This window comes from Callorhinchus milii, unplaced genomic scaffold, assembly GCF_018977255.1.
Source record: "Callorhinchus milii isolate IMCB2004 unplaced genomic scaffold, IMCB_Cmil_1.0 Scaffold9, whole genome shotgun sequence".
In the NCBI taxonomy this organism is placed as follows: Eukaryota; Metazoa; Chordata; class Chondrichthyes; order Chimaeriformes; family Callorhinchidae; genus Callorhinchus; species Callorhinchus milii.
The window spans coordinates 23,314,988-23,326,350 of record NW_024704750.1 but is presented as its reverse complement, the minus strand read 5'-3'; the positions used below and the strand labels follow the sequence as shown (position 1 = coordinate 23,326,350).

The following is an 11,363-nucleotide window of genomic DNA, read 5'->3' as shown; positions in this document are numbered from 1 at the left end:
AGGGGAATTGGACAGTTAGTTGAAAACAAAAGTAGGTCAATGGGGTAAGAGCAGGGGAATGGGACAAGTTGGTAGCTCTTTCAAACAGCCGGCACAGGCACGATGAACTGAATGGCCTCCTTCTGTGCTGAAAGATTCTGCAACCGCTCCTCACCCCCCTACCCCGATTAGATTCCAGATGGTAACTCACTTTTGGGTTTGTTGATCTGTATATAACCTTCTTGAACCCTTGGATAGGCTCCAGACTGTAACTCACTCTTGAGGTGAGGTGTTTTGTAATTACACTCCTCCCGAAACCTGGTTTAGATTCCAGTTTGTAACTCACTGATAAACCCAAATAAAGGCCAGAGGCAAATAACAGCTCCTCCACCCCCAACCCACTCCAGGTTATTTTTCTTTGTGACTTTCCAACATCTCAAACCCGACAAGGAGACTTCCCTTACAGGGGTTACCAGAAAAAAAGGGAATGAGAGTAAAGAGCTCCAGTGGGGGAGCGAGCACCAGCACTGACACGATGGGCTGAATGACCTTCTCCAATGGTATAAACATTTATAATTTTATTATAGAATTTTATATCTGATCCCTTGCCAGCTTCCTATGTTGTGTAGATTGTTCCGTGGGGAGGGAACTGTCCTCTCTGAGGGGGCAGGAATACCCCCTGGCAGTGCTGTGGTATATACATAAATATTTACATGGGTGTGGTGGAGTGATGGCTTGACAGTACTGTGTGGGTGGCTGGAGAGTGTCACGTGGGTGGGGGGCCGTTGGTATAGCGTAACATGGGGTAGAAGGAACGGGCAAAGTTGTTGGCAAGGGCACAGCTGTAGTCGTCCTCGCCCAGCGGCAGCAGGCAGGACAGCAGCAGCAGCAACAGGATACACAGCTGGAGAGGGAACGCCGCTCGCAAAACCCTGGCCAACAGCGAACGGGCAGCTCCTGGCACCTCCCGGCTCCTGGGGGAAACACAGCATTAATCTATACTAATAAAACAACTTTGTCTGTCTGTGCGCGTGTGTCTGTCTGTCTGTGCCCGAGTGTCTGTCTGTCTGTGTCCGTGTGTCTGTCTGTGCCCGTCTGTGCGCGTGTGTCTGTCTGTGTGCGTGTGTCTGTCTGTGTCTCAATAACCAATTGACATAAAGACACGGTGTATACCTCACTGGAAAGGTCCTGCTTCTGGGAATGACATGTGCATATTTGTTTTTGGGTATGTCCTATGATTCAAGAGTTATGACTTAAAATGTATTTCAGTTTTGCGTTTTTCTCCAGTTACACCAGGTGGGCGCCGAGTCAAAGTGGCGCTGTGGCATCATGTGTCAGAGAGCACATATGTATGTACCCACTCACGGCAGTTACATCTGGTGTCCGCGCTGGCTGACCGTGGCACTGTAGCATCAAGCGACACAGAGCACACACGTAGCCAAGCGGCGGCAGGAACAAAATAAAGAACCCACACAAAGCTAAGCGCACCAACAATAAAATTACCCTTTTAAAGCACCTGTCATGTCAAGTAGTCGTCCCAGTTATTATAAATGATACATTTATATTTATGATTATGACGCTGCCGAAGCGAAAATCAAACCTTTCAAGGATAAGTAAAAATTGCAGACAAAAGAGAAAAAGCCCATTAAATGAAACTGAAGAACAAAGAACAGTTGCACTTCAATGCTGAAAGGACTGCAACAGAATGGCAAAATGCCCATTCAAAGGACAGCACAGCCATGAATCCTCCCACAGGAGTCCTCCCAGCCGAATATAGATAAAGATGAAATGTCTGTCTGTGTGTCAATCTAGATTCCATATTGGATCCTTTGGTTGCAAGCAAAGCTACATTGGGTACAGCTCGCACTATATAATAACCTGAACCACACAGCATTAATATAATAATCCTTGCATTCGATATCAAGCCTGATCAGGTTTTCGAGACGTCTCAAAACACTTCACAGAATATACTGTAAAGTGAATCGACTCAATATTTTGTGGGTGGAACACGGCAGCCAACTGCGGACAGCAGTGTCCCACAAACAGTCGTGGAGTGAGCGACCAACCAATTTTATTTGGGGGATTGTTGGTCAGGACACCAGGAAAGAGAGAGAAAAACTCCCTTCTCTTTTCGAATGGTGCATCCATCTGAACAGGCAGACGGGATCTTGGTTAACATCTCATCCGAAGGATGGCATCTCTAACCATGCAGCACACCCCAGCACTGCACTGGATTACAGTATGTGAATTCAAGTTCCGATTTGGGACTTAAACCAACAAACTTCTGATTCAGAGGTGAGAGCGACCACACACCGGGCACATACACAGAGAAGCAGAGTTCAGGAGAGAGAACGATCTCCCAACTGGGGGGGATGGGGGCAGCGTGACCTTACCTTCCTCCGCTCGCTGTCTCCTCCATTCTGCGCGCTCTCCCTGTCGCCTGAAAATAAACATCCAATAAACATTCGTCAGAAACCAGCACGTCACTGGTCAGCCTGTACCCCCTCGCCTGTGCGCCCTTGCCTGTGCCCGCCCCCTTCGCCTGTGACCACCCCCACCTTGCCTGTGCCCGTCCCCCCCTCGCATGTATCAGTGACTGAGATCTGCTGTGTCAGTTAATGAGTGAGACCTGCTGTGTTAGTGTCAGGGTGAGTTGCCGAGTGCCGGGGTTCAGGGAGACTTACCATTCGGTGCTGGAGGGGGGTGCTGGTTTTCGGGGACAGGTGGGGGCCATCAGAGAAGTCCAGCTCAGACATGGCATTGCCGGGACCCATGTCCTGGAAACACAAACATTACACAATATCCACACCACTCGACACCTTCAATACAATCTCTGTAACTTGACAACCGCTTCACAGCAAATTCACAGGCATCTTTACCGTTCACCTGAACACACACACACATACACACAGGACCGCGGTTTAATGTCTGACAATGAAGCTCTCCCCCACTGTGAGCTCGAAGTGCTGATGTGGGGCTTGAACTCAGAACCTTGTGACTGAGAGGGCGAGAGTGTGAGTAACCCCAAGAATCGCAGTGATTCCACAGCTCATGGGGTCGAGGCAACAGGCCACAATGACAAGTGCACTGCTCACAGCACAACCCAGCGGTATTGGGGTTTGGGGTCAGGGGGCTGGGACAGCTGGGGGCTGAGGGCTGAGATGCTAATGCCTGCGGCTGAGGGCTGGGGGCAGGAAGCTGAGGGCTGGGGCCTGAGAGCTGGAGGCTGATGGCTGGGTTGAGGTCTGGGGGCTGAGAGCCAGGACAGTGAGGGTGTGAGTGGCTGAAGGTACCAGTTGGAGGTTGATGCTGTGCAGGTCCTCAGCCACCTCCCGGAGCAGCAGCTTGAGCTTGTTGCTGATGACATGAACTTTCTCCTTGGCTTCGATACAGTCTTCCCCGTCGGCAGTGACCAGCAGCTGAGACGCCATATCCTGAAGAGCCTTCACCTGCACCTGTCTCTCCAGCAGCTCCCTCTCCAGGCTCTGTGAGCAACAGCAAAGCTCAGAGAGGATCTCTACCAAACCAGACCTGTGTGCCACCCACCTGACCCCACCTCACTCACCAACATCCATTAATAAAGCACTTCACACAGGCTCGGGTCTCCAACAACACTCCCTCCCTCCCCCCCATATTGAGAATAATATAATAAGAAATAATCCTTGCATTCAATATTGCGCCTTATAATGTCTTTGAGACTCTTAAAGCACTTCACAGAATATACTCTCAAGTGAATTAACTATATTTTGTGGGTGAAACACAGCAGCCAATTGCACACAACAGTGTCCCAAAGACAGCTATGGAGAGAGTGGTTAAATTATTATCTTTTTTTAAGGGAATATTACCCTCGGAAAAGCGATCTGCCACCCAACTAACAACCGGGTTCCTACTTACTGCTAGGTAAACAGAGGCGTGTGGAGTAAGGAAACTTGTCTAATGTTTCGCCTGCCGGGAATCGAACCCAGGTCCACTCGCTGATGAGGCGAGTGCTCTAACCACTGAGCTACAGACTCCACAATGCACAGGAAAAACTTCATTCCCTTTTATAACAGTCACAGCCTCACCCTCCCAGCCCTGCCCCCCACCCCACCCCCCACACACTCACCATCAGGTCGTGACGATGCTGTGCCAGGGTGTGACTGTCCAGGCTGGGGTCAGACACACACACGGCCCCACGCCTGGCCTCTGCTCCCGCCAGCCACACCAGCAGCCCATGGGTGGTCAGGTGGAAATCCTAGAGGAGGACCACAGAGAGATCATGAGAAGAGGTACAGACCCCGCCCCTCGCTGAGCTGGGAGCACTCCCACAGTGTGCGCCAGTGTGTGTAAACCCACTTCCTGTCACTCTTCAGTGTGAACTGAGCGGGACCAGCGAGTATGAGTTGAGTGTGAGCGGCGAGTGTGAATTGAATGTGATCAGTGAGTGTACCTGGCGAGTGTGAGCGGCGAGTGTGAGTTGAATGTGAGTGGTGAGTGTGGGCATCACTGGCAAGTGTGAGCTGAGTGTGAGCAGCAAGTGTGAGCTAAGTGTACCCTGTGAGTGTGAGCTGAGTGTGAATGGCGAATGTGAGTTGAGTGTGAGCGACGAATGTGGGTGTGATTGGCAAGTGTGAGCTGAGTGTGACCAGTGAGTGTGAGTTGAGTGTGAGGCGAGTGTACATGGCAAGTGTGAGTGAGTACCTGACAGGCGAGCAGTGCGGCCTGCAGGGAGAGCTTGCTGGCCTCCAGGCTCTGGGAGGTGCTGTTCCACATGTGGTTGACATTGTGGAGCCGCTGGTGCAGGGCCCCGGCCTCCTCGCTCTCTGTCTGCAGGAAGTCGCGGCTGCTCAGGTTCACTGAGATGACGATGGCTTTATAGTTATCAAACGCCTTCTGGATGTCCTGAGGAAGTGAGAGGGTCTCAGCACACACTTACAGACACAGACACACACCTGTCTCTGCCTAATCAATACAGTCACCTCACCTAATGGTCTACCCACTAATGGCCGGCTCACTGGTGGGGTCAGTGGTTTCTCAGCTTCACCAGTTGGGGCACCATGAAAGAGGCTGATTGGTGAGCTCCGACTGTAACCCCCTCCCCAGAGGCTGGGAAGCTCATTGTTCAGAACGGGGATGTGGGGAGAGAGGGGAATCGAGCTGGTTGTCTGACACACGTATAAACCCATCAATGCCCTTATGGAAATCCTCACCAGACAGAGCTCCACATGTGTGTGCCACCTACACAAGGAAATGTTCCTGCAGCCGGTGGTGGACTGAGCAGTCTCTCCCTGGAGGGTTGCATTGTGCTTACTTAAAATTCAGGAGAGTATCAGGCACAGCCAAGGCTTGGGGATCCCAAAATGTGCATTGGGTAATTACTGGAGTCTAACCAGTTAAACCACTGAGCTTGCCATTGAGAGTACTGTCAGCAAGCTTTCCTGCTGCCTGTCCCGCTAGCTGTTAGAGCTATGGCTTGCAGGGTTAGCAGGAGCTGAATGGGATGACTCCTTGCTCCCAGTGGTCCTGCCCTTCCAAGTCCTGCCAATGCGTCAGGGCTGGGCTATCATCAGCAGTGCCTTGGAGTACCTCGGAGCCGCCTGGCTCAGGAACTGGACTGGAGATCATCACGGAGGATAGGCTCGATTCTGACATCCCTTGAGCCAAGCGTCACCTTGGATCCTTCTCAGCCCCAAGGAGCCTCCCCTAACTGCTGCTCTACCATGCTCTCAATATTCTCTGCTGCTCTTCCCAGCCTCGCTCAGCTCCTGTCCCGTCTGCTCAGCCCTTCACCCCATTTCTCTCCATAAAGACGGTGCCTCTTACTCGCAGTCTCCTGATCTTCTCCTCGATGGTGTGGATGCTGGTGGCGGGTTCCAGGTTCTTTGCTGGTGTCAGGTGGGGCTGGATCTGAGCAAGCCAGGTGGAGATGTCCTGCAAGTCAGAGTTCAGCTGCTGCCATTGCTGGAGATCGTGTTTGACACGAAGCTGTTTGCTGACCGCCTGGGCGTGCAGCAGCTCCCAGCGCTCGATCACACCTGCACCAGAGCAGGGACTGTGGGTTAGTGTCAGCGTGGGTGAAGTGTCACTATCTGTGTTAGAGACTGGGCTGGTTTGGCTGTGCTGGGTTGGTCTGGGGTTAGTCCGCGCTGGGTTGGGCTGCGCTGGGCTGGGCTGCGCTGCGCTGGGTTGGGCTGCGCTGGGTTGGGCTGGGGTTAGTCTTCGCTGGGTTTGGCTGGGATTGGGTTGTGCTGGGTTGAGCTATGCTGGGTTGGATTGGGCTGCGGTTGGGTTGCGCTGGGTTGGGCTCAATTGGGTTGGATTGCGCTTGATTGGGTTGGGTTGGATTCATAGAATCATACAGCTCAGAAGGAGCCCATTCGGCCCATTGTGTTTGTGCTGGGTTGCCCTGAGTTGGGGCTGAGCTGGGTTGGGTTGTGCTGGTTTGGGGCTGAACTGGATTGGGTTGCATTGAGCTGGGTTGGGTTGGGTTGGGTTGCATTGAGCTGGCTTGGGTACTGCTGGTTTGGGGCTGAACTGGATTGGGTTGGGCTGAATTGAGCTGGGTTGGGTTGCGCTGGGTTGGGTTGTGCTGGATTGGATTGCGCTGGGTTGGATTGCGCTGGGTTGGGTTGAGCTGAGCTGGAGTTGGGTTGGGTTGTGCTGGATTGGGTTGAGCTGAGCTGGAGTTGGGTTGGGTTGTGCTGGGTTGGGTTGAGCTGAGCTGGAGTTGGGTTGGGTTGTGCTGGGTTGGGTTGGGTTGAGCTGAGCTGAGCTGGAGTTGGGTTGGGTTGTGCTGTGCTGGGTTGGGCTGTGCTGGATGGAGCTATTAACAATAGAGCCTCCCTGTCCACCTCAGCTGCCATACATCTCACCTGGAGCCGGTTTCTCCAGGTTGCTGAGGTGCACGAGTCCCGGTGGTTGAGATGTCTCCTCGTCCTGCAGGATGTCTGATACTCGCCTGATGCTGTCGATGCTTCCAGAACACTCAGACAGGAGTCTGACCTAAAAATGACACACGGTGTGAGGAACAGGATCAGACCACGAGGAAACCATCATCACATCTCACCGTCTCCACACTGTCTCCCTACCGGGCCTCCCACCACCTGCACCCTATCTATGTAGTCCTGTAGGTCAGTGGTTTGAGCACTCGCCTCACAAGCGAGAGGACCTGGGTTCGATTCCCGGGCAAGGGGCGAAACATTGGACAAGTTTCCTCACTCCACACGCCTGTTTACCCAGCAGTAAGTAGGAACCCTGTTGTTAGACGATCAGTGGATTGCCTTTCCGGGGGCAATAATCCCTCCAAAAAAAATAATAAATAAAAGATAATAATAATTTGGTCACTCAATCCACGACTGCTTGTGGGACGCTGCTGTGTTTTCACCACAAAATACAGTCAATTCACTTTACTGTATATTCTGTGAAGCGCTTTGGGCTGTTTCAAAGATGTAATTATGCGCTAGATCAAATGCAAGAATTATTATTCTCCCACCATATGCCTCCTCCCCCCATTATATTTCCCACAGATTTCCCCTCCTGAGTGCTCCGGCACTGACACACTTACATATCCTCTGTTGTAGCCGGTGTCGGAGGCCTGGCCGGGTGGGTAGCTGAGGGTTATCTCGGTTTGTTGGGCCTGACACCTGGTGCCCTCTGTCTGGCTGCTGGGCTCCCACCGGCCCAGAGAGAGGCCAGAATTCACTGCAAACCAAACACAGCCGTCACTCTCCATCACCACAAACACACAGCACTGACAGAGTGCGGCTGTGCCTCTCTCTGTAAGAGGTCATTCACTCCGATTCCCCCCCCAACACACACACATGCGCCTGCTCACACACGCACGCACGCCCCTGCTCACACGCGCTCATGCGTGCCTAATCACACGCACGCACGCAAGCTCATACACGCGCGCATACACACACACAGCCTTTTACATTTTCCTCTCCAGATCTGTCTAATTCCTATAGAAGATGACAGATTCCGCTGTAACCCTTCACGCTGTCCAGTCCTGAGCCCTGGGTGTGAAACCATCCCGAGGTCCCTTGAGGTGGCCTTTTTGCTGATTATAAATTGATTTAAAATTGTTTGATGCCCGACTGACCCAGCGAGTTCCTCTCCGGTTACCCATCGTTTTGAACAGCTCTCAGAGGTACAAACAAGTCTTGCAGAGAGATCAATGCATTTCCGCAACTCCACAGTCACAAGTTACCATGCAATGGACAGAGTGAAATATCAGAGGGAAGGAATGCATGGCTTAGCCTTGCCTCACTTCATGCAACAGAAAAAGCAGCTATAAACGTCCCAGCAGGCAATGTTATAGCTCGTGGGCCAGAGTGAGGAGGGCAGAGGGGAAGTCGTGCATTACAGGCAAACTGTGTGACAGGAATTAATATGAGTGAGGGAGAGAGTGTGGGGGACAGGGGCGTGCAGGCCAGTGGGGGTGAGCAGGGAGGTGTTGGCATGGCTGGTAGGTGTGAGAATGAGATGATGGAGGGAAGGAGGGGGGGGTGGCATGCGTGGCAGGTGCCTACCAGCCGATGTTCTCAATGTGCTTTCAGTCATTTTAACATAGGCCTCGGGAGTTTCTGTGATTTGCATATCTGGAAAAACAAGAGCAGGAACATTGAGAAAGGTAGCCAACGCCAGAGCAGCCCACCCCCGTCCCCATCCCCACACCTGTGCCGAATACATCCTGACAGCACACCCTGGCCTTGGGGCCAGTCACAGGCGAGGCTGAAACTCCAGGCTGAGGCACCACCCTACAGATTCGCTGTTCAGGTGAGATCCTATCTGTTGGTTCAGGTGGGTAGGAAAGATGCCAGCACACTATTGCAAATGTTAAAGAAGATTTCCCCCGATGTCCTGGCCGACAATCCCACACTTCACCAGCATTTGCCTCGCGGTGCCAGCATTCATTCAGTTACTGTGGGGAGGGTGGGGAGCAGGTGGGAGGGGAGGGAGAGTAACTTGAGAGGCTGCCTGCCTGAGGGCGAGGGACAGGAAGTGCATTCCCCCCCCCGCTAACCCCCACTTTCTTCCATGATGGGATCCCGGATGGTGGGGGAGTGGGAGATGTACAAAATATTACTTTAATAAACAGGCAAATAATAGTGCGAGTGTCAGCCCTTCCAGTATCAGTTTGTCCTGTCATCTGGACAGAGGAGAGATCAGAGCAGGCCGGACAGCAGGCGGGGGATTGTCCTGATCAAAGGCTCCTCTCTGGCTCAGGCAGCACAATCCTCTGCCATTGCTGTCACTCTGGCCTCCACACATCAAAAGCCTCAGATTTAATAAACTCTCCAGCGGCTGGGCCGGGCTTGATGTGGTTTGTGCTTTTCTCTGGGTGTGCGGCCTGGCCAGGTCAGCCACCATTATAGGCAAGCCAACCGTCTGATCGTCATCCCAATATCCGCAGCAAGCCAGAACCGGTGGGGGGGGGGGGGCTCCGATACCCCAGCCCCATCACAGCACAAAGATGCCTCCGAATACAGCAGCCAGAGCCCAGCACAGCTCACTCCTCACTGTGATGCAGTAGACAATACTTCACCTCTCTCTGTCTCTAACCCGTGCTGTCCTTGATCTGGGAATGTACATGGACAGTGTAGAGGAAGCTTTACTGTGTCTCTAACCCTGACCTGGGAGTGTACATGGACAGTGTAGAGGGAGCTTTACTCTATCTCTGAGACTGGCGGAGAGAGAATAAGTGAGAAAGAGGAGATGGGATAGAAGAGAGAGACAGAGGGTTGGGGGACTCTGGGGCTGTGGATTGAGTCATCCGGGTGTCTGACACATATGGATACCCATCACCGTGCTTAAGCGTATCCAAACCAAGATGAGAATTTCATGTATCCCACCTACACATGGAAATCCCAGAGATAAGATTGTTGGAATGGAATGTGCTCTCTCTCCCTGGAGGGATGCATCCTGTTTACCTAATTCCAGAGGGTATTGGGCGCAGGTTGGCAACAGCTAAGGCATGGGGACCCAGAGTGTGCATTGGAGATCACCCCTAGTTGATCGTTCGACATCTGACAAGTGCGGGTTTGAGCCCTCACTGAAGGAGATGGTAATCAGGAAGCTTCCTGGTGGGCAACACATCTCAGCAAGAAATGTGTGAAAGCATTTCCACATCTTCCTGTCCCCAGCTCAGGCACAAGTCCCTTCCCATTGAATGAAGGTTCCACCACCACCACCAACAACAACAAGAAAATTACATTTGTATTGTGCCTTTCTCACGTCAGGAGAACATCCCAAGGCACTGGACAGTCAGAGTTTCGGACCCGAGCTGGGGGTCAGCCTCAAGAGGTTCCTCATCAGATATCTGCCTTCAAGATGGCTTGACGTGACAACCACCCTGATGTTCCTCTCACTGTGTTGCTTGCGTCACAATAGTGACACCTAGAGGCAGGACCTCCACATGGCATCAACAACACATTGAAATTAAAAACCCAGAAAATGTTTGATTCTCACTGAGAAATACTGAGTTCCGAGTGTCCAGCTACACAACACTGGGGCTCTCTACTCTAACCCTATTCCCTACTCTCTCCCCATCGTGTCTGGGCTGGTGCTCACTCCCCCACTGGAGCTCTACTCTAATCCCATTCCCCTGCTCTCTCTCTCTCCCCATCGTGTCTGGGCTGGTGCTCGCCGCTCTCTTTCGTGTACTTTCTCTCATGACAAGCAGGGAATTTGCGTAGTCATGCCTGGATGTTATGAATGCATGCATGAGGGTCTTGGTGACCTGTGGTGTGAGACAGTGGTGGAACCGGTGATGTTGCAGAGGTGGAGAACGACGTAGTGGGTCATGGCATGGATGTGGGGGATGAAGGACAGTTGAGGATTGAACAGGTCGTCGAGGTTCCTTATTGACTCCGTGAGATGGAGAGTGCATCCATGGAGGGAGACACCATCAGTGCCCAAGTTATGGAGACACTGACGGGAGCCAAACAGGAGAGCCTCGGTCTTGTTGACATTCAACTGCAGGAAATTTGCTCTCATCCAGGACTTGATGACCAACAGCAGTGGGGGAGTGAGCAACACTGAGGACAGCAGTGGGTCCTGGAATCGAGGGTGGAGGCAGAGAAAGAGTTGGGTGTAATCCGAATACATGTGGAAGTTGACCCCACGTCTGCGGATGATGTCCAAGGGGGAGCATATAGATAGTGAAAAGGAGAGGGCCAAGGACAGAGCCCTGAGCGACACCACGTGACAGTGCAGGGGTTGGAGGAGAACCCATTAGTGGAGACAAAGTGGAGACGGTGGGAGAGGTAGGATTTGAACCAGGCAAGGGCAGCTCCGTGAAGATTGAGTTGAGAGGAGAGGCGGTGGAGGAGGATAGAATGGTCGACAGTGTCAAAGGCAGCAGAGAGCTCGAGGAGGACAAGGAAGCAGAGAGAGCCCTGGTC

The 11,363-nt window shown here is 52.5% G+C and overlaps 1 protein-coding gene and 1 non-coding gene across 2 annotated transcripts; both read right to left on the bottom strand.

Annotated features, from left to right (window-relative positions):
• Positions 1-532: 532 nt before the first annotated feature.
• On the bottom strand, positions 533-8,712 carry LOC121849675 (nesprin-1-like). The gene is made up of 10 exons (XM_042337875.1): positions 8,490-8,712; positions 7,523-7,659; positions 6,831-6,960; positions 5,782-5,993; positions 4,660-4,860; positions 4,085-4,213; positions 3,273-3,464; positions 2,664-2,756; positions 2,373-2,419; positions 533-953 (listed from the first exon to the last, which is right to left on the bottom strand). Exons 1-10 carry the CDS (start codon positions 8,647-8,649, stop codon positions 746-748), a joined length of 1,509 nt encoding a protein of 502 aa, XP_042193809.1. The 5' UTR covers positions 8,650-8,712; the 3' UTR covers positions 533-745.
• On the bottom strand, positions 3,917-3,992 carry trnam-cau. The gene has a single exon. It is a non-coding gene; the product is annotated as a tRNA-Met (tRNA).
• Positions 8,713-11,363: the final 2,651 nt, after the last annotated feature.

What these genes read in the sequence shown, in the direction of transcription:
- LOC121849675 (XM_042337875.1), bottom strand. Translation starts at nt 8,649, where the DNA reads ATGTATTCGGCACAGGTGTGGGGATGGGGACGGGGGTGGGCTGCTCTG. An exon ending in AGAAGATCAGGAGACTGCGA is followed by an intron (nt 4,861 to 5,781) that starts GTAAGAGGCACC and finishes TCACTTCCTCAG; the next exon opens with GACATCCAGAAGGCGTTTGA. An exon ending in CCCCCCTCCAGCACCGAATG is followed by an intron (nt 2,420 to 2,663) that starts GTAAGTCTCCCT and finishes GTTTATTTTCAG; the next exon opens with GCGACAGGGAGAGCGCGCAG.